General features: G+C 38.3%; 2 protein-coding genes across 2 annotated transcripts; both read left to right on the top strand.

The window, feature by feature from the left end:
• Positions 1-876: 876 nt before the first annotated feature.
• On the top strand, positions 877-1,496 carry LOC143859312 (histone H4-like). The gene has a single exon (XM_077370040.1). The coding sequence runs from the start codon at positions 902-904 to the stop codon at positions 1,211-1,213; it is 312 nt and encodes a 103-aa protein (XP_077226155.1). The 5' UTR covers positions 877-901; the 3' UTR covers positions 1,214-1,496.
• Positions 1,497-5,505: 4,009 nt separating this feature from the next.
• EMB3113 (Ribosomal protein S5 family protein) lies at positions 5,506-19,189 on the top strand. The gene is made up of 2 exons (XM_077369636.1): positions 5,506-6,203; positions 18,793-19,189. Exons 1-2 carry the CDS (start codon positions 5,530-5,532, stop codon positions 19,040-19,042), a joined length of 924 nt encoding a protein of 307 aa, XP_077225751.1. The 5' UTR covers positions 5,506-5,529; the 3' UTR covers positions 19,043-19,189.
• Positions 19,190-23,329: the final 4,140 nt, after the last annotated feature.

Here is a 23,329-nt window from a genome sequence, read left to right as displayed (position 1 = left end):
GTTAACTTTTGCAGGAGAGAACAGCCAGAGAGGCACACTTTTTAGCAGAATTTGTCTTATTCATACACGTTTATCACGCGTGCATTTATTCAGACTAGATTTTCCTAGTATTACAAAGGTGGAGATACATAAATCCTTTGATAAATTATTCTTATGATTTGCTACCAGACTTTTACATTATACCTGCCAATTAGGTGTTCAAAACGTGAGTAGATGATATCAAGCCTGTCCAAGGATGAAATAAATCCTGGCATCCTATTCCCATGTAGAATAGCCCCTCTACATGAAAATCGCAATTGTAGTATTTGACATTGTCAAAAAATTATAATAAATCATTTCTTTTTAGTTTTTTTTCTCCTCTTCTTCTTGCCTCTTCCTAGTTCTCTTCTCTTCTTGGCATTTACATGTAAAGTCATCTAAGTAAATGTCCATTCACTTAAGATTTACATATAAATAAGGGAATAACTCCCACCCAAAAAAAAAAAAAGATTTATTAAAAATAGTTTCAAAACCCAGTTCTAAAAAAGATAAAAAGATAACTTTCCAGTTTTAGTACAAAATTCAACCTTCTTTGGACATTTCTGGCCAGGTCAAAATCTTAACTTCGAAACGATTTTTGGAAGGAGTTTTTTTCCAAGATGAATGCTAGACTGAAAGACGCTTTTGCAAAAATAGGATGAAAGGGGCCCCCATGTGTTGAAAGTCACCATAATGCATTTAATGTTCATAGATTTTTGCATGTTATAAATTTGGGACTTTCCACAATGGGGCGCCTTTTCATCCTATTTTTGCAATGGCAAATCAATAAAGAATATATTGCATGCAATAGAAACGCCAACGCAGAGTCTCCTCTCCTTTTTATCTCCCTCATTCCAAATCCTAAACTCAACTTTAGAGAACAATGTCTGGCCGTGGGAGGGGCATGAAGGGGCTCGGGAAGGGCGGAGCGAAGCGGCACCGGAAAGTGCTCCAGGACAACATACAGGGCATCACGAAGCTAGCGATCCGACGACTTGCCCGGAAGGGTGGTGTTAAGCGGATGAGCGGTCTGATCTATGAAGAGACGATGGGAGTTTTGAAGATCTTCTTGAAAAATGTCATAGGAGACGCCGTTTGCTATACAGAGCATGCGGGGAGGAAGACAGTCTCCGCCATGGATGTCGTGTGCGCACTCAAGAGGCAGGGGAGGACTTTGTTTGGATTCGGCAGTTGAGGATAAGAGATTGTGCTGGGTGCCCAAGGTTCCAGATGGGTTAGGGTTTGGGATTTAGGATTAAGTTTTTGTTTTTCTTTTCTCTGTTTCTTTGTTGTGGTGTTTCTGCTTTTTGTCGTGCTTTGAAGTTCCGGGGTCCGTAAAGTTCGAATGCTATTTGTTGCAATGTGTGAAAATATGATGTTTGTCTAAAAAAAATATTGCTTGCAATAGTGGAACTATCAGAATAAAAAGAGCAAGGGCACAGTAGTATTTTCCCTTTTGTTCCTGCTCTTTTTCTTTCCTTTTTCTTCAGCAGTTGGGCCTGTAGCTCAATTTTCTTTTTCTTTCCTTTTTCTTCAACCGGTAATAATTCATTGGTTTATGGATATGATCATTTTATCGGTACAATTTCTGAGAGTGATGAATTAATCTTGGATTGCCTTTGATGTATTACAATCAACCCCAATGTGTGTTTATATAGAACAGTCAAAGGGATAAAGATAGCAAGAGATTAACATAATCAAGGAAAGTGATAAGGATAGAAATCCTAACTACTAACCCTAGCTTAGTTGCTAATCTATCCAAACTACAAAATAGAAACTTGGTATCTTCAACTTGAACTTCTATTGGTATATTGATCTTCAACTTGAACTTCTATTGATATATTGATCTTCAACTTGAAATTCTCTCATCGAGTCTTCTTCCTTGATATTTTGATGCGGCAATGTCTAGTTAGAAACTAGTCGTTAGGGCTGTCAACGGCTAGTTCTTGCCCCTCTCATCTAGAAAAAAGGGGTGAAGTACTTCACCCCTTAAATAATTGATGATCACTCTAAAACTATTTAGAAGATTATTTTGATTAAATATACCCATTTGTGCCTCTCTTGGAAATGTTTGCAAGGGATAGGATATAGGCTTCAAATTCATATATCATTTGAGAGTAAACCTTGTAACGAGCTTAGTTTGCAAATTGAGAGAATTATATTTTTCATTTTCTTTGATTACTTGTAAAAGGCGGAAGGTGTCCGGAAGTCCCTTACTGCTGTTGTTGTTGTTATTACGGTGAAGGACACTCATAAGACCCTTGTTGGAAAGTGTTGGGAGACACGGAGCCGTCTTCGACGGCGAGTGGAGGAGCACAGATCCATCTCTATTAGCAAGTGGTGAGGCGTAGAGCCACCTTGTATCTGTAGCCGTGTGTACTTCACCCAAGTTAAGAAGATCAGGTTTTAGTGGAACCATCGACGGTTTTGGTGGAGTGGATGTAGGTCCAGGGTTTTGGACTCAACTACTATAAAAATCTCAAGTGCACTATTCTCTCCTCGCTCTCTATAGTTATCTGTGCGTCTTGATTTTTATCTTCTTTAGTTTTCATTGCTGAGTCTGCTCGATTGGTTTTAATTTTCTACTAAGTCTTTAACCATGGCAAATATTTTCTAAAACCCAGCTCACCTTCCTCCCCCTTTGGGTTGCCATCAACTGGGCCTAACATTTCTAACATTTTCACCGTCACAATCCAAAACAAACAGGGCCTGAGTGTAGCTTTTCAGTGGTTCATCAATCAGTGGTTTTTAAAATGTACATTTTGGCCACATGAGACAACATTCACCCGTAATGGTAATATCTTCACAACGAAGTTTTGATGAATCCATGACTTCATTGCCATATAGTGTTGCCCATTCATTGTTATAGTGGACTTCCATGCCTTTGCTTGATCTCAACCGTCCATTTGAAAAGATTTATGTAGGACCCAATAATCATGTCAATCCCTCAATCCTAACGTTCAATTAAGTGCGTCTTTGACTTTTGAACGGCCACACACCACCACTTCTAAGAAATTGTCATACTAAGGTCAAGTTTGGATTGCAAGAAATAAAATTGTAATGGAAAATTTGTTCTTTCCAAGATTTAGTGGGAAATTGATACTATCTTTAATTTAGAGAGAAATTATCATAATTTGAAAATAAGGAAAATGATATGATTGCCTTTAATTTAGAGGAATATTATACTTTAAAAGCCACTCTAAGCTCTGTTCACTTCTTTTCCCCGGAAAGGAAAGGAAAGGATTTTGTTTTCCTTTCCTTTCCTTTCCACGTGACGCGGCAGAAGGAAAAAGAATCCAGGGAAACTGTCAAGGAAAAGGTTTCGTTTTCCTTGGAAAGCCTATTTCCAATATATTTAATCGGAAACCAAATCTTGAGTAACAGGGAAAAAGTCAATTTTCACGTCATTTTCAGCTTTTAAATAAGAAATTCTGCTTGTCAAGGTCTTGTCAGGGGAAAAAAAGGCTGTTTTCCAGGGTAAACAGCACCAGGGAAAAGTAGTGAACAGAGCCTAAGGAAAAGTTGAATAGAGTTGGTTCAACTTGTCTTTTTACTAGTGTAAAAATGTATCGAAATTGAGAATTTTTTTTCCTTCCAAAGTTTTCTGGAAAATTCTTGCACTTCAAACAGGGCCTAAATGACCAAAGATACAAATTATTTGAAGAGAAGAAGACTGTATGATTGGAATCAACGGTGACAATCAATTCTAAGGTCTCACATGTGGCACACTGCATAACATCACGAGGTGACCCCCTTGTTGTTGGTCCGAATTAGCCTAACAATGTTCTATTTGGATTTATTTTTCAATTGTTTGATTACAAATGAAACAAAGGAACTCTGAACCATAACTACATCAATTCTCTAAATCGAGGAGACTTAAGAATTTTCCTAGGAAATTTTTATCTTAAGAAGGGCCTTCATGCAAAGACATGTGAAAGTTGTAAAAGGAAAGTCACTTTTATGCTCCTTTGTAGAAGTAGTCTTTGTCCTACTACAAGTGTAGAACTATCCAATTGGAATGATTTTTAGGCCATTGGAGATCCAAGATGGGTCCCTGCAGTATGGATGGTCCGGATCACTCGTCACGACGGATGAAGACAATGACCGTACACAAGGCTCAAACCAACATAACATTTTTCATTTTTTTGTTTGTTTTGGATTTCAAGAACAGACTGTTAGTTCAAAACAAATTATTGGACTCAAATTTATTTTTAATTTTGGGAAGTGATATTCCTATCCCCTTTTCTTCCATGGGTCAGACCCCTCTAGTGTATTTATGACTACCCTGTAACCAAGGTTTAAAATTTTGGTTTCGGTACCGGTTTCAGACCGTACACAAGGCTCAAACCAACATAAAATTTTTCATTTTTTTGTTTTGGACCCTGAAATTTTGAAATTTCGGTCGAAATCTGGTACAAAACCCGAAACCAATATTTTATTCAATATTAAATTTCGGCCGAAATTACCTAAATTTTGGTGAAATATTAAATTAATATATATAAAAAAACAGATTTTCTGGGTCAAATTTCTGAAAAACCAAAATTTCGACCGAAATTCCGAAATTTGGGCCGAAATAAATGACCGTTTCGCTTTTATCGATTTCGGTGTCGGTCTCCACCGAAATTTCGGATTTCGGTCGAAATTTAAAACCATGCCTGTAACACTGCAAAGCAGCTGTCCCAAGTAAGAAAAAGGGTTGAATGTATCCACATAGGCTCACTTGTCAACATATTTTGTCTTAATTCATTTATTTCATCCGAGGTGTCTGCTCTCTCATGCAAAACAGTCGGTCCGCGAAATGCTTCTGGGAAGGTCCCTAGCAAAACTCCAATTTTTATTTAGAGGGACCTTCATTTTACAATGACACCCTCTAAATTAGCCACAATTATATTATTATGACAAATGATATCAGAACAACCACGTTTTAATAATCACACAAACCCACCTTATCTTTTCCTTCTAAATTGGCTTGTGAAATCTTTTTGGTAACCATAATAACCTTGAACAGCTCTTGAAATAATAAAAGACAGGAAGAGTTAGTGCAAATATCAAAACATGGCTGTGATTAGGGGTGGCAACAGTTCAGTTTTGGTTCAGTTTGACTCCCAAACCGAGCCGAACCGAACATGCTTACCCTCCAAACCGAAACCGAACCGAACCGAACCAAACATATATAAGTCCAAACTGAATCAAACCGAACTAATTCAAGAATTTCGGTTTCGGTTTCTTTCGATTTTGTGGAGAAACTTGTTAAACCGAAACCGAACCGAACCGAACCGAACCGGTAGAACCAAACCGAAACCGAAGTTTCGGCTCGGTTTTATGTTCAGTTCGGCCAATTTTGCCACCCTTAGTTGTGATGATATCATTTCCCTATATTATTTCCCTCAAGCTTTTAGGGGAAAAAAAACTTTCCAGAGAAAAACGTTTCTGTGGAAAATATTTTTCTTGCAATCCTAACATAGGGATAAGCCCCTCTTCGCCTTTCCATTTCATCTCAAACAAATTCCAATGGCTGTTACTACCTTCTCCTCCCTCTCTCTCCACCCCTCTAGACCATTCTTCCCCAATCTCTCTTCAAACTCCCTTATCTCCTTCTCACCCACCAACACCAAAATCAAACCCAAAACCCAAACCCAAATCCAAACCCTCTCATTCTCACTCCCCAAATTCAAAACCAAAGCCTCTGATATAGACACAACCTTTTTTGACAATCTCAACCCAGAAGAAGAAATCCCATTCACCCCAGTTTCCCCTCCTGAAGGCTATATCCCACCACCTTATTTTGATGAGGGCCCACAAGAATCTGAAGATGAAATCGCAGGCGCATATGAAGAGATCTATGGCCCAGCTTACAGTGGGGTCACTATACTTGGTAATGATGTTAATGTAATGGATTCCAAGGTGAAAAAAGCAACTGGGTGGGGTTCAAAAAGGAAGAAAGAGAAGGTTAGAGATGGGTTTGAAGAGAGAGTTGTTCAAGTGAGGAGAGTTACAAAAGTTTGTAAAGGGGGAAAGAAAATGTCATTTAGGGCTATTGTTGTGGTTGGTGATAAGCAAGGGAATGTTGGGGTTGGAGTTGGGAAGGCTAAGGAGGTTGTTAATGCTGTGGAGAAATCTGCTACTAATGCTAGGAGGAATATTATTAGTGTGCCATTGACTAAGTACTCTACTTTTCCTCATAGGTATGGATTGCTCAAAATATATTATCTTGAAATTTTTGGTTATTGGTTTTTGTATCTTGGATGGATGGATTTGGACTTGTAGAATTGCCATAATCTGTTAAAGTGCTTAGATGGGTCCCACTTGGGTTTGAATAAATTAGTTTAGATTTTAGCAATTTGTAGGATTTGCTTTGTAGTTTTTTAGTCTTAGAGATAAGGGTTAGGGTTTCTAGATTGGAGATAAGTAAGGATTGCTCAAAATATATTATCTTGAAATTTTAACTTATTGGTTTTTGTTTCTTGGATAGATGGATTTGGAGTTGTAGAATTGGGAAACCTAGTTAGGTTATTTGAGAATGGGGATGAATTAGAAAATGACAAGTATAAACACGCAATAAATTGGTGTAATCTCAAGAAAGGATAAAGACGAACCTGTGATTTAAAAAAAAAAGTTGTGCATTTGTGTTTGCTCATTTTCTAATTCATATCAACTCTCAAAGAAGCAAATGGGGTTTCTCAACCCTACAATTATCATGAGTGACTACTCTACGTTTCCTCATAGGTAATTCTTGCTCAAAATATATTATTTTGAAGTCTCAGCTTATTGATTTTTGTTTCTTGGGTAGATGGATTTGGAGTTGTAGAATTGGGAAACCTAGTTAGCTTATTTGAGAACGGAGATGAATTAGAAAATGACCAGCTTCTCTTTTCTTGGGTAAAATTCATTATTTATTGTAGAGTTGCTACGAGAATTTATGTGAATTAGAGAATGAGCAGTATAAGCACAAAAAATGGTGAAATGTCAGCTTATTTTATTTTATTATTAACTTTCTTGGATAAATTTATTTGTAATTGTATAGTTGCGAAACCCAATTTGCTTCTTTGAGAGCTGAGATGAATTAGAAAATGAGCAAACATAAATACATATTGTGTTCTATGCTCTTTCCCCTTGAGGGCTAAACATGTCTGAGACATGCCTCTTGAACAGAAGTTTAAAAATCTTCGCGACATCCTTTTTTAGTGATGGCTATTTGTAATGATCTTCAACAATAGCAATGTTTTTTCTCTTCCAAAATTTCCTGAAGATCCTCGTGCATGTAACACGCAGATAACTTGTTCTCTTAGTGATGTGTCAGTAGAACACAAACTAGTGCTTTTGAAAAGATTCATCTATGGAGGTGGGATATTCATCACGCTGTATAGCTTTCAAGGTTGTATGGTTATTAATCCCAAAATCACGATCACCTTTGTAATGTTCTTCACTTTTTGAAAGCAAATAACTATCATTGATATGGATTGAAAAGGATAGGCTTTTCGGCTCAATGCATCAACTATTTGGTTCTCCACTCCAACCATGTATTTTAAGGATGGTGTTGTATTGTTGTAAGGATGTCCACATTTGGCGTGCTTGGAATTCAACTTCTTCTATGAGTATAGGTACTTAAAGTACTTAATGATCAGACCAAAGCACAAATTAAAGACGCCAATATCTGGAGCCTCTGTTATCCACTTTATTTCTTCCAAAGCTTCAGTTGCTACCTTTGACTCCAAAATTTGCCTTTCTTGCTGATTGGAGACCTAATATTGTGGATTGACTTCAGCGGAAGCCAATCACCAAGAGAAGATCTGACAATAGAAGAGTTTGAAGCTTGTCTCTGTAGATCTAAGAAATCTTTGTATTATTCTCAGGTAAAACAGTTCTTAGGCAGTGAACTTGAACTTAGTTGTTCTTGTCCATTGAACCTTGAGCAACTCAATGCTAGTAATCAAGAAATCTATGGGATCTTAAAGAAGGGCAATTTAGGAGAGAATTTTGAGCTGAAAGTAGAGTGGAAAATCATACACAACTCAATTAAGAGACTCGTCCAACATGGCATCATATTTCGTTATATAGGATCCTGAAATGTTTCAAGCTTGATCTGAGAACAGAGGAACAAAGTTGAATCTCTGTAGTTCGTGGAGTCCTATCCAGGAACTTATCTCTCAAGGTAGTTATGGTCCAGATCCAAAAGGAATTTATCAAATAATTAGAGCAGGACCAGTCTTCCAAAACAGAGTGTTGCAGCAAGAAAGATCCCATATACTTGATGACTGGATCTATAAAAGACGTTCAGATCTGTGGCAATTGCCCCTGAGATCTAGTAGATCTCGTTGAGAATTTGAATAGTTCATTCGGGCAGTCTAGGTATGTCAGTAAATTCACTTTACTGAACTGTACCGTCCTATGCTTGTTTTTCTTGGAAATTAGATCAAGAACTCCGATGTATTCTTGTAGATGATCCGATATTAAACATTCATGAGAACATTGCATATTTTTTAGGCAGAAACACAGAACAATTTGAATCAAGAGGAATAGGTTAAACAAGAACAGAAAGAATACACGAACAGAAACTTCATTGTAATTACTGGAATTTACAAAACAAAAAGGGAAGGAAGGATACTTATACCAGAAAGACATGTAGGGGAGGGAAAGAAGGAGCCTTCATCTTGCATAGCCACTCTATTCCAAGCACAGCTTAAGGAAAACAAAAAATTCTCAATAAGGACTGGTTGTCCAGCCACCCTATTCCATCTCCAAAACTCAATTTTCGTAAGGCCCCTCTCTATTTATAGATGGAGGGAGAGGCTCTAGAATCTTCTTGCCAGCTCATTGCCAGATGTATTGGCTGAGTAGGCAAGACACTTGGCAGCTTATGTGACCTATAGCTGATTGGTCCCCACTAGCTTGAAGATTGGATTGACAACTGTCCTGCTGAGTTGGCTGGTCCTCACTGGATTCGAGGAGAAAGAGACACATGTGTTTTTGGGTTAACTGTTATTTAGATTGCTTGTTGAGCTGGCTAGTCCCCCATTAGAGCTGAAGGAGAGAATGACAAGTGTCCATGCTGAGGTGGCAGTTTGTTAGGCTGCTGCCATATGACTTCCAACAAGGCAGCTCATACACTCTCACCATGGATTGGTTGCACGACCAGTCTTCATCACATGGTGCCACATTGTCCAAGGGTTCTTTAGAGATCTTTTAAGCATGGTGCCACATTGTCCAAGGGTTCTGAAATTTCATCAAAGAATGAATCGAATCTCCAAGGGTTCTTTAGAGATCTTTTGAGCCACTTAATTACATTTAGGGAGTCTCCTTCGAGCACCACATTGTCCTAGTCCACATCACTTAATCATACTGAAGTTCCTGATGAATCTTTGGTAGGTGGTTGCCAATCATGGAAACTTTGAACCTTGTGAATATTAGTTGGAATTGAAAAATCAAGTGTAGCCCTCACATTTTTGAGACCAACTTCTGCCCCTCAAGTTGAAACAACAAATCCTAGGAATATAATGCTCGGAGAACTCATCATTTGTTCTCTATGGGATAGGTGCTATTCTTTAATCTTTTTATAAATGAGGATATCGGCGAAGTAGACCACAAGGAAATGGCCAATTAAAGAACGAAATAACACTCATGAAAGTATTGGGAGAATTGGTGATGTTTAAGGGCAGAACTAGCCATTCATAGAGTCCATCCTTCATTTTTAATGGAATCTTCCATCTGTCACCTAGTTTAAATTGTATTTGATGCTATCTGTTGTCAATATCACTCCTGGTGTAGATAGAGGATCCAGACATCATATCTAGCATGTCATTCATACATAGAATAGGAAATCGATACTTGACAGTGATCTTGTCAATGACACGACTATCCATGAACATCTTCCACTATCCTTCTGGGTCGTCAATAATACAAGGGCTACACACACATTTAACTTTCACTAATGAAGCCTTTCTATGATAGCTCGTCGACTTGCCATTTTAGTTCGGCATGTTCAGTTTCCTTAGTCTGCGTCTCAAATTGCTTCTTGTTAAGCACACTTGAAGGTTTACTTCATTCGAAGACTTTGGATTCTCTTGCATAGATTTCTTGATTTCTCTATCGTTCACGAGGTTCGGTACTACACATTTACCATCATACTGAAAGTATTATTTATTTGCCTGACCACTTCATGCTATCATACATCTAGGGTCTTCCAAGATGTTTGCACCATACAAAGGAGGAACGTCACACCATATTGATACTTTATATGCACCAATACGAAAAGAAATTAAGCACTACTGGGTTAGGAACATGGTGGCCTTGTCAACTCATGCGACCTTATAGGGACGTGGATGTTTTTCTGGTGTCAACTTTAGCCGGTCAATGGTGCTATGCGACACTAATTTGCTCACATTGCTTCACTTATCGATAATCAGCCAGCTTACTGTATCTCCACACAGAACATTAGTGTTCAAGATAGTACGTAGCCAATCTTCTATTTTATCCAATTTTGGGGATGCTAAAATAAGCCTACTATGTTGATCTCTGATGTGCCTTCCTCTAAATCAATGTCTTCATCCGTATTTTACTGGCTCATGATCACACACAAGATCTTCAAGTAGGATAGTTGTAGGCTAGGTCACCTACTTTCCCTCAATGAAAACACATCCTTTCATTGCTCTTCGCTTGTTCCAATTCAGTTGCAATACCTTTTCCTTTCACGTCATTGGTTGGTGCAGTCCTAGAAACATTTCACCTTGTGTCAGGAGTGGTGCTGGGTGTTGTCTTAGCTGTATGATTGGCTTTCGAGAATTTTGTTTCCACCTTCTTCCCAAACTTCCTAATTCAGTTGCAATACCTTCTCCTTTCACACCATTGATTGTTGCAGTCATGGAAACATTTCACCTGGTGTTAGGAGTGGTACTGGTTGTTGTCTTAGCCATATGATTGGCTTCTGAGAATATTCTTTCTGCCTTCTTCCCAAACTTCCTACGAGTTGGTTGTTTCAAGTTCTCTTCCACTCTCATTGCAATGTGGAATGCATCATTGATTCATAAACCCTTAAGGTAGCTAACTCAGGTTGAATATCGAATCCTAACCCATTCTTTAATCCAGAAAGGGTCTGATTTTCATCTTCTGTAGTGCCACGTTGCATACACAGTTCAAACCTCTGCACGTATTCTGTGACAAGTATTTATTTTTTAACCGGGTTCTCAATTTTTTCGAGTGAGTGATAGGTGGATGTCCTAACTTTTTATTTCTTTGCGTCATGTTCCTTTACCATAGTTTGTCATAACCTGCTAACTTCATTCTAGCAAAATCTCATTCTCATGTCATCAGTCATATCATTCCAGTCCAAATATTCTATTATGGCAGCTAGCCAGTCAAGACTCAAGAAACACTTGCGCATCAATGTTTCCGTTAAAATCGGGTTCGTCCAATTTGACCTTTATTGTGATATCTCCCATAAAATCTATGGGTTCAGATCTGTACTGTTCGAATATTTCTCCATCCCTTTCATTTGTAGGGGTGTTTGTAGTGTTATTTTGGTTTTAGCTGGATTTCCACTTTGCCCTTTTTTGTGACATCTCCCATAAAATCTATAGGTTCAGATCTGTACTGTTTGAATATTTCTCAATCCTATTCATTTGTAGGGGTGTTTGTAGTGTTATTTCGGACATGCAACTCTACGGAAATTGCGAGATGGTGGGGTAAACTGGCAACTCCCTTTGTCTCTATTGTGGTTCAAGACACTCGTCTCCCGCTTGATTGGTAGGACTTCCAGCTTCAACTATGCAACTCTACGGAAATTGCGAGATGGTGGGGTAAACTGGCAACTCCCTTTGTCTCTATTGTGGTTCAAGACACTCGTCTCCCGCTTGATTGGTAGGACTTCCAGCTTCAACTACATTTTCTCCTCCTAGATTAGGAGTTAGGCTTCGATGTCTGTAAATCGCTTTGATTCATTCAATAATTTCAAACAATAGATCATCACTAGCGCGCTTCGTTACCTTCCCTCTATAGCTTCTACCGGATCGAGTAGCCATATGAACCTATTCTTTGATACCGAAAATGATTCAGAATTATTGGGAAAACTATATTTTGATTGTGAGATAATAGGATCCACTCAAGTCAATTCAATCTACGTTTCAGGGGTAAGTATCTAACACTTGATATACTAACAATCAATAACAAAATCTAGTGAACGAATTGAAAGCCATGGAATCGCAATATAAAGAATAGAATAAAAGACGAAATACCAAGACAGGTGATATATTTTTTTTTTGATAGGTAAGCAGAGATTAGGCAGGACCTTAACCAGATATATTAGATAGAAAAAAATAAATTACATTGGGCCCCACAAGGGCGACAAAGACATAGAGCAAGAAGAAAAATGAGAGAGACAGAGATAGCTCTATGCAGGGAATTACAGTCTAGTATATAGAGTTCACATTTGTCTTCATGGAGAATAAGCTGCAGGTCTGAAGTCATTGAGGAAGGAGCAATATCTACACCTTTTAGACAGCAATTCCGTTTGGAGAGGTAATCCACACCGGCATTAGCCTCTCTCCAGGTATGAGTAATGGTCCATGACTGGAAGGAGCTTAATAGTGCAAAGATTTCGTTGATGAGCTTGAGGAGTCTCCATGGATGCTTAGCTTGATTTTTTATTATGTTCACCGCAAATTGAGAATCAGATTCGATCCAAAGTTTGTTGATGTTTCTGCGAACGGCAAGCAGTAAACCTTCTCTGATCGCCTGGAGTTCCAGTTCATAAATAACTGATTGTTTGATCTCCAACGAGAATAGAGCAAGGGGCATACCTTCATCGTCCCTTATTATTCCTCCAATACCTGCACCATTCGGGTCTAGAGAAGCATCCGAGTTTAACTTAAACATTCCCATATCGGGATTCTTCCATGAGCAGGTTTTCGGATCAAGTTGCTTTTCCAATAGTTTGAAACCCATTAGTTTTGCTATCTTCTGATTTCTGTCGTTGGCAATTTCCTTACAGTTTAGGCCTGCCAATTTGCATATGATGACGATGAGAATTTGCTTGAGAATTTGAACCTTGTGAGTTTCTTTTTTTTTTTTCAAATATTCGAGAATTCCTCTCCCGCCAAATGTAGTATATTGCTGCTTGAAAACAAAGCTTCATAGCAATCGAAATTTGTCCACCCCTAGTGTAATTTGCTCTGATCCAAGGTTGTGCAAGGCAAGGGGCTTTCTTCATTCATTTCGGCCTAATGTATATAGACTTCATTCTCACGAATTCTAGGGAATCGACGACTTAAAACTCCATTATGTGAGATCATAACTAAAATCCTAATTTCTTGAAGATGCCAACTTGAAATCCGACAAAAAGAGTACCCTCGCTAAACACTACGAAATAAAACTCTTCCCATTTAAACAAGTCATGGGAATGATGGGCCCCTTATTTTTTACGAACATCACTTAAACGACTTAAAAGGAAAAGAACCTAAAGTGACTTAAATGCCCCTAATGATGTAAGTGACCTTATTATAACTTTTTATCAAAATGGATGCTTAGAAATGGCTCTTTTGGCCCTTTGTATCTTGGAATTGACTACTTTGCCCTTTCTTGTTCTTTCAAGTTTCAACTATATATCTTGATCTGATTCCTTTTACTTGATTCTACAGCTTTCAAAGACTTGAAATCATAAAAGAAATTGAAGCAGGTCATCTAGACATCCCTAGTTATTTGTTCATGTTTCAACGTATTGCCACTATTACATATGTAACATAGGAATTGATAGTTATTGATCTAGTGAGAAGGTCACTTTTCCCTCCCCAAAAAGTTTGAAGTAATAGTCTTCAACTTAATAGCTTCTGCGTCATGCTTGGAAAAACATGTTTAAATTAGTGAGGGGATTAGCATAAATTTCTATTCTCTATGATAGTGTGATTTGTCTTAGTTGAGGAGAGCACTAAAAACCAGTCTTGGACATAGACTTCCTAGTTGGCTGGGCAAGTTGAATTGAGCAGATGTGTTTTCCCTTGACCAGGTGTAATTTTTTTATAGTATCGACATATTTTTTTGAATTTCTAGCGAGTACTTGGTTTGAGTTAATGATCATCTACATCTGTGAAGGGGACCACACACATGAAGAAAATCTAACCTTTGGATCAACCCACAGTTTGCTGCTGAGTGATCCTCAGGATGTTGGCTATCTGATCATGCCATCCGATTGCCGGCCAGATCACCAGAGAGCCGACAGTTTGCCGGATTTCAAAAACTGCCGAGAAACTCATTTCAGGCCTACCCAATTTCTTCGATTTTCTCGCTGTACCTCGCCTCAACCGCAGCTCTGATACCATATTTGAGATGTCCATGATCACTAGGGACATCTCCATTAGATCTTTGGCGATCAAACCCAGAGAAAATCAAATCAATTTCTTAGTTTCTTTAGTTTTGAAACATAACGGTTACCGGACACCATTAACGACTATGACTCTTGCTTGCTGTTAGTATGTGCTCTGGAAACTTGGAATCGAGGACCTTGCTTGGCCCTTCTACTGCCGGGAAACTCATTTTAGGCCAAATTTACCCCAACCATATCACTGTTAGCAGGAAATGCATTGATTTGCTTCCCTATTCCAACTAGCAACTGCCTTATCTCTCCACTATGTGATCATTGATCTTGCATGGACAAATCCATGGTTAGGACTTAGGATTTATCCTAACAGCTAACTCTCGACTAATATTAAATCTTAACTCATTCTTTAATCCAGGAACAGAAAGGGTCTGATTTTCATCTGCTGTATTGCCACGTTGCACAGACAGTTCAAACCTTTGCATGTATTCTGTGACGAGTATTTATTTTATAACTGGGTTCTCATTTTTTTCGAGTGAGTGATAGGTGAACGTCCTAACTTTAGATTTCTTTGCGTTATGTTCCTCTACCATAGTTTAGCATAACTTGCTAACTTCATTCTAGCAAAGTCTCACTCTCATGTCATCAGTCATATCATTCCAGTCCAAATATTCTATCATGGCAGCTAGCCAGTCAAGACTCAAGAACCACTTGCACATCAATGCTTCTGTTAAAATCAGGTACGTCCACTTTGACCTTTTTTGTGATATCTCCCATAAAATCTATGGGTTCAGATCTGTACTGTTTGAATAGTTCTCAATCCCATTCATTTGTAGGGGTGTTTGTAGTGTTATTTTGGTTTTAGCTGGATTTCCACTTTGACCTTTTTTGTGACATCTCCCATAAAATCTATAGGTGCAGATCTGTACTGATTGAATATTCCTCAATTCCATTCATCTGTAGGGGTGTTTCTAGTGTTATTTCAGACATGCAACTCTATGGAAAGTCCAAGATGGTGGGGTAAACTGACAACTCCTTTTGTCTCTATTGTGGTTCAAGACACTCATCTCCCGCGTGATTTGTAGGATTTCCAGGTTCAGCAACATTTTCTCCTCCTAGATTAGGAGTTAGGCTTGGATGTCTGTAAATCGCTTTGATTCATTCAATAATTTGAAACAATAAATCATCACTAGCCTAGGAGTTAGAGCTCCCGCGGTTTAAGACAGGGAGATCCGTTATCTCCATATCTCTTTATCATGATTACCGAAGCCTTGAGTCTCCTCTTATCTCGTGCTGAATCAAAGGGCTATATCAGGGGCCTTAAACCATGTCTAAATGTCGAGCCTATATCCCACCTCCAATTTGCTGACGATAGAATCATTTTCTTGGAGGACGGACCGGACCAGATAGCAAACATCAGAAGAATTTTTTGGTGGTTTGAGATTATCTCCGGCTTGAAGATAAACTTCAGAAAAAGTGTACTAGCGGGAATTAATATGAATCAGGATCGGGTCATGGAATATGCTTTGAAAATGGGATGCTAGAATGTGAAATTACCGATTAAGTATCTTGGTCTACCATTGGGGTTTGGAATTCCTAAAGCGTCGCTGTGGGACTCAGTTGTGGAACGGGTGGAGAGGAAGCTTAGCACTTGGAAGAAACAATACCTTTCATTCGGAGGAAGAATCACTCTCATTAATATGGCTCTTAGCAATATGCCGGTCTACTTCATGTCTATTTTTAAAATACCTGTGAAGATCACGAGAAGGATTGAAAAGCTTCAGCGAGATTTTTGGTGGGAAGGCAAGGAACATGCGAAAAGGTTAAAGCATTTAGTGAAATGGGACAAGGTCTGTAGGGCTCAACGGAAGGAGGGTCTGGGTATCGGAAACATTAGAGGCCGCAACAAAGCTTTAATGGGTAAATGGCTTTGGAGATTCGGGGTGGAGAAGGACGCGCTTTGGCATCAATTAATAAAACGTAAGTATGGCTGTAGCTGGGGAGAATGGTGTTGTAACAGTGCGGGGGTGGGGAATGGATCTGGAGCATGGAAATCTATCTCTTCTGTGTGGGACCAATTCCATAAATATGTTAGATTCAAGGCTGGCGCTGGCGTAAAGATCAGATTCTGGAGTGATTTGTGGTGTGGGGATCGTCTTCTATCGGAGGAATATCCGGATCTATTCCGTGTGGCTGTTAATCCTAATGCAACCTTCGCTGACTATATGGTACGTGGTTCTAACCCATCTGAGGTGTTTTGGGATATTAGAATGCGTCGGGACTTAAAGGATGAAGAAATCTTGCACTTTGGCTGTCTACTGAGCATTTTATCCAAATGTTACTTATCTCCCTTCAAGGAGGATAAGTGGATTTGGACTCCTGATGCCGATGGGGTATTTTTGGTCCGCTCGTTTTTTAAAAGGTTGAACGAAGGCAGTGATCATCGATCTAAGAAAGGACGCGTATGGTTATCTATGATTCCTCCTAGAATTACTGCTTTTGCGTGGACGTTAGTATTACGAGGTATTAACACATGCGAAAGACTTAAAAGACGGGGAATACAGTTGGCGAGTATGTGTGTTTTATGCAATGCGGCGGAGGAGTGCATTGACCACCTATCCATTCAATGCCCCTACGCCCATAGTGTTTGGATGGCAATTATGAGAACCTTCCGCTGCCAATGGGTGTTTCAGGGATGCATCATTGATATACTGCTGAACTGGCGTGGAAATCTCAATGGATGCCTAGGTCAACCATTATGGAAAGCAATTCCTATTGCTATGGTGTGGCACTTATGGCGGGAGAGGAATAATCGAATCTTTCTCAACAAAAGTAGAGGTTCCCTCTATATTGCATTGGATGTTAAATTAACCTTGATCAGTTGGGTGACGGCTAAGAATGGACTACCGTATCCTATTGGTACAATTCTCAGAAACTGGTATCAGGTGATGTCGGAAAAAAAGTGAACTCTGACATCAAGCCCATCTGGTCCCCTCCCCCTTGCGGATGGCTGAAACTGAACTTCGACGGGAGCTCATTAGGAAATCCGGGATTGGCGGGTTTTGGTGGGATCATCAGAGACTCGGATGGTAGCATCATTATGACTTACGAGAGCTCTGCGGGTATCTGCGACGCTAACGAAGCTGAAGCAAAGGGGCTGCTGTTCGGACTTAAATGGTATGCCAAAAACAATCTAGGGCCGCTGTTGATTGAGGGAGACTCAAGCAATGTTATCTCGTGGGCTCTGGGAAAATGCGGGGGACCCTGGCGTCTCTACCAGACAACTGATGAGATCAGGGACCTTATCCGTCTAGTAAATCCCCAGCTTTGTCATAAGAATTGTTATGCTGACTCTTTGGCCAAGGCTGGGTCTTCCTAAATGAGCCGAGAATTGTATACCCGTTCGTGGCACAGTTGTAATCTTTGGTTGTTACCATTGGCTAGCAATGGTTTCTGTATTGTCATGATCTGTGGGACATCTTGTCCCCTCCTTTTCTACTCTAATAAAACTCGTTACTTTTAAAAAAGAAATAAATCATCACTAGCGCCTATCGGTTAGCTTCCCTCTATAGCTTCTACCGCAACGAGTAGCCATATGAACCTAGTCTTTGATGCCAAAAATGATTCAGAATTAATGGGGAAAACGATATTTTGATTATGAGATAATGGGATCCACGTCAGTCAATTCAATCTAGGGTTTCGGGGGTTAAGTATCTAACCCTTGATATACTAAAATTAAGAGCATTATCTAGTGAACGAATGGAAAGCCTTGGAATCGCAATACCAAGAATAGAATAAAAGAAGAAATATCATAAACTTATATGCACATTAGGGCCTTTTTGGAAGTGTTAACTATATCTTTTCTAACACATCATTACTGTTTTTTGCAAACAATCATATTTAACTTCAAAACCATTTGCATATAAGATTATATGCAAATAATTATTAGAGTAATGCATTCTAAACAAAAAATAGTTCGAGTTATCCAAAGAACACCAAGTCTTTTCATTCATTGATACTTTAGCAATGACTGATGCATGCCTTCTAGATTGGCTTTTTTTTTTTGGATTTGCTGGACTACCTTAAATATGGGAACAACAGTCCTAACCACTGCATCATGTGCAGGGCTTCAATTTACTTTTGATGAACCATCTTTTTAGTGATTCTTTCTTTGCTTTTGGTTTGTAATTTTGTATTTTTTCATTATTTGGTATAATTGCATTATTTTGAAGACAATTTGGTAGTTTCTAGAAGCATATGCCTTTCTTCATTCCTTTCATCAGGGCTTATTTAGAGAAGCTCATCACGGACAGAACCTTGTTAGTTTTCTAGCATGTTGTTTATGCAAAATCTTTTAGTATGCAGTTAGTCAGGTTTGATAAGTATTTTTCTTGCATTGGATGGCATGATCTCTCATTTATTTTTTTGCTCACGACTCCTTTCTCTTATTATTTCTTTCATGGTAATGACAGAGCTGATGGAGATTACGGTGCTGCGAAGGTGATGCTGAGACCCGCTTCACCGGGTACTGGCGTTATTGCTGGGGGTGCTGTAAGAATTGTGCTGGAAATGGCGGGCGTTGAGAACGCGTTAGGGAAACAACTTGGAAGTAATAATGCTCTCAACAATGCTAGAGCGACTGTTGTTGCGGTCCAAAAAATGAGGCAGTTCCGAGATGTCGCTCTTGAGCGCGGAATTCCGATGGAAGAACTGTGGAAGTAATGGTTGGAGAAGGACGATTCGGTTTGGCTTTGGTAAGGGAGTTTTAATTTGGTGTTTTTTGTCTATGTTAGACCTTTCATGGATGAGTGCAATGTAAGAATCATCTAAAAATAGCCCATCTTGGTAACTTGATTTCACGCAACAGCACCCATCTGTCAAACAGAAAACATTAATGGAGTTATTTACATTAATCACAAACTCTAGATTGTGATTAATGTAATCCATCCAAGATTATCAAATCTATCCTTTCACAAAAAACGAGTATTAAAAACATTAGGAAAGCTTCTATGCTCAGTAACAGAAGTCATGGTCCAACCATTCAAAAAAGAAAAAGAAAAAGAAAAAGAGTCATGGTCTGCTACAAGAAAGAAGGTTTTTACTAGCCATCATGAACGCAGGTACAAGTTAAAAAATGGGCAATGATAAATTCGCAACCCCCAAGGATAATTCGCACCCCATTAAAGGAGGATATGTGGCAGACTATGACGCTTTTTAAGGTGAAACGGGTGCGAATTATCCTACAGGGGGTGCGAATTTATCATAGCCCTAAAAATATTTGCCAGTAAATGCTCACTCCTATTTTTCCTATTTTTCCGATAAGCCTCAGTGTAAAAATGGATATAAAATTTGTTATATGTCCATTTTTACAACATAAAAAAAAGGGAAAATTCGAAAAAAATGTGTTTTTTATCTGAAATTCTCAAAAAAGGGTGGAGTTGGCTAATTTCTCAAAAAGGGGTCAAATGCATCCCAAGGAGTGTTTGAGGACAAAAATGCCATTGTACTGGTTTTCCCTCAAAAAAAGTAAGCAACTGATCCTAATGCATTTCACCTAACAGTGTTACTTTTTTATCTTCTTCTTTCCCACTCCAAAATGAAACTCCATTCTCTGTTGTAAAAATCCATTGTAGAGAGGTGAAACTCTCATCCTAAAATCTAGATTTTATTAGATCTCTTTATTTTTCTTTGGCTATCAAAGCCAAGCTTCTCAGGTAGGTCTATTGTGATACATTTTGCATAGGTTTAACATGTTCCTTACAATGCTATGGTGTATTGTCATAATCTTGTTTATTTGTTAAGGATTTGTTATGGTTTTGTTAGGCATTTGTTATTGTCATCATGGGGAAGAAGAACGTAAAAAAATATATAAAAAATCGCAAAAAAACCGGTCGACCTTTCCACCATCCCGTCACACAGGTTTAAAATGTATGAAAATGTCGACCGGTTTTTGCGGATTTTTTTAAAAACCAAACGTTATTTGCGGAATCCACTTTCACACCTCCCCTCCCATTACAACCGTGCATTTCCTCCCCAAACCCTAAATCCCTCCACTCCCCTCCCTCCACCATAGCATTTGAGGGTTTATGTTAATATTTTACAACCGTACATAAATTCATGACAATTTTCACGCCGAATGAAATACTATTAGATTGTGTGAAGCAATATTTAAACCTTGGAACCATTATTTATACCTGGATCTGCTATTTATACCTTGGAACCACTACGTTGGAACCACTACCTAATGGTAAATAATGGTTCTTAGGTATAATTAGTGGTTCCTAGGTAATTGAAACACTATAAATATAGTCATTCTCACTTTTTTATAGTGGCTTTGACTGCATAACTTCTTGTAATCACAATTTAAACTCTCCGAGCAAGTATTAAGCCATCTAAATTATGAACCACCATAAGATCTGACTCTTTAGACACCTATTTAACCCATTGTTTATAAATTCATTGCAAGATTGATACCCAATGAAGTACTATTAGATTGTGTGAAGCAATATTTCTACTCTAGAACTACTATTTATGCCTCGGAACCACTACATAATGGTAAATAGTGGTTCCTAGGTATAATTAGTGGTTCTTAGGAACTACTACATAATTCATAACAAGATTGACACCCAATGAAGTACTATTAGATTGTGTGAAGCAATATTTCTACTCTGGAACCACTATTTATACTTTGGAACCACTCTTTATACCTCGGAACTACCACATAGTAGTAAATAGCGGTTCTTAGGTATAATGAGTGCTTCTGAGTGTTTAAAACCCTATAAATACAATCATTCTCATTTTTATAGTGGTTTTGACTGCATAACTTTTCAATCTCACAATTTAAACTCTCGAAACAAGTATTAGGCCATCTAAACTATGAACCACTATAAAATCTGACTGTTTAGACAACTATTTAACCCATTGTTCATTCGTTGCAACTTTGGCACCCTTTGAAATACTATTAGATTGTGTGAAGCAATATTTCTACTTTGGAACCACTATTTACACCTTGGAACCACTACTTATACCTGGAAACCACTACACAGTGGTAAATAGTAGTTCCTAGGTATAATTGGTGCTTCTAAGTGTTTAAATATTGGTTCCCAGATATCAACAGTGGTTCCGAGAACAAAATATTGCTTCTACACATTTAAATAGTGGTTGTAATTGTATAGACATGATTTTCATCCAGGTTTACTCTAAATAGAAATATAGAGGGCAATAAAGAGATAGAGAGATTATGACAATACACCATAGCATTGTAAAGAAGATGATGACAATAATAAATGCCTAACAAAACCATAACAAATCCTTAACAAATACACAAGATGATGACAATACACCATAGTACTGTAAGAAAAATGTTAAAACTATGCAAATGTCTCACAATGGACCTAGAAGAGAAGCTTAGGTTTCATAGCCAAATAAAAATAAAGAGATGTTATAAAATCTTGATTTTAGGAAAGGGGACTTTCACTTCTCTGCAATGGAATTTGAATGGATTTTTACAACATTTCCTAGACAATGGAGTTTCATTTTGGCATGGGGAAGAAGAAGGTAAAAAGGTCAAAATGTTAGGTGAAATGCATCAGGATCCGTTATTTATTTTCTTGGGGGGAAAACCAACACAAGGGCATTTTGGTCCTAAAACAATCATTGGGATGCGTTTCACCCCTTTTTGAGAAATTAGCCAACTTCCCCATTTTTTGAATTTTTCAGATAAAAATCACATTTTTTTTGAGAAATTTCCCCTTTTTTTTTAATTCTACCATCTAATGAAAGTCTCCTTTTTATTTCTTCCACCTAATGCTTTGCTTTAACGGGTTATTCTCTTATTTAATTAACAAACAAAAAAGAAAACGATGTTGGTCTTCACCTAACATGAATATAATATTTCAAAGAGAAATGCTTATATGTTTATCCTCTCCTTTTTAAAGGAGATCGAATCTTTCCACTAGGAATTCTTCGGTGGGAGCGCGGCCTCGCCTTAACAAGTGAGGTATGTCCAGCATGGCATTGTGGGTCCCACCTTTGATTGATCTGACCCCTTCATTGAATAGGCCTTAGTTTGGATCTCTACTTTTTTTTCCTTTTGTCTTTTCTATTTTTCTTACGATCTCTACATGAATGAATACATACTTAGAGACACAAACCACTTCCTAATATTGCTAACCGCTTTAAACATATTATTGTAGTCCCCGTGAGTCCTTTACGTAACCTAAGCAACATCATAGAATTTCTCAAGAGACACTTGGAGAATTTAACTAGACATAAAGTGCCCCAGAAAACAGACAGGGACTCTATCATTTTCAGTACATAATAACTACCCTAGAACACATGTACATTGATCATACGATAGCTGTTCTTATTTCATTCTAATTCAATTCTTTATCATTCAAAAAGGGGGAAAAAGTACCGTGAAAACGGTACCACCCTTGATATTTGATCCAACAGCTGAGCACTTTTTAAGAGGCTGCTGTTGGATCAAATATCAATGGTGGTACGTTTAAATTACCACATTCACGGGACTTCAAGGTCGGCCACAATATAATTTCTCCAATTGTGGGAAACAAAAAAAAATTGTCCATGTTAAATTACAAAATCTCCCCCATTTTCTTAAGTTGGCCCTACACCCTAAAGAGGAGGTCTAAATGCAGCTGGTCTCGCTTGAGCCCAAATGGGAAGGCCCACTAAGTGGCAAGCCCAAGGGCCACCAGTTTAAGTACAACTCATCACTACCAAATCCAAAACAAAGAGGTAGTGGGTCCTACAACAACTTACACCACTATGTAAGGTGGTTGTGGGTAGTTATTGCATGAGGAGGGAGTATTTATTGGCATTTCCTTTCTCTTTCCAGGGATAAAAAAAAAAAAAAAAAAAGCAAGCACAAGACAAAAAAAAAAAGCAAAGCAAGAAGTAAAAGAAGAGAGAGAGAGAGAGAGAGAGAGCTGCTTCAAGAAAGGAAAAGCTCTCCCTCAACAAGGCAACCAATTAAAGCTCTCCTTTAAA

Source organism: Tasmannia lanceolata, unplaced genomic scaffold (genome assembly GCF_043159265.1).
Source record: "Tasmannia lanceolata isolate RefF3 unplaced genomic scaffold, GAP_Taslan_0.1 ptg000029l, whole genome shotgun sequence".
Classification (NCBI taxonomy): Eukaryota; Viridiplantae; Streptophyta; class Magnoliopsida; order Canellales; family Winteraceae; genus Tasmannia; species Tasmannia lanceolata.
This window is presented reverse-complemented; position numbering and strand designations above follow the sequence as displayed.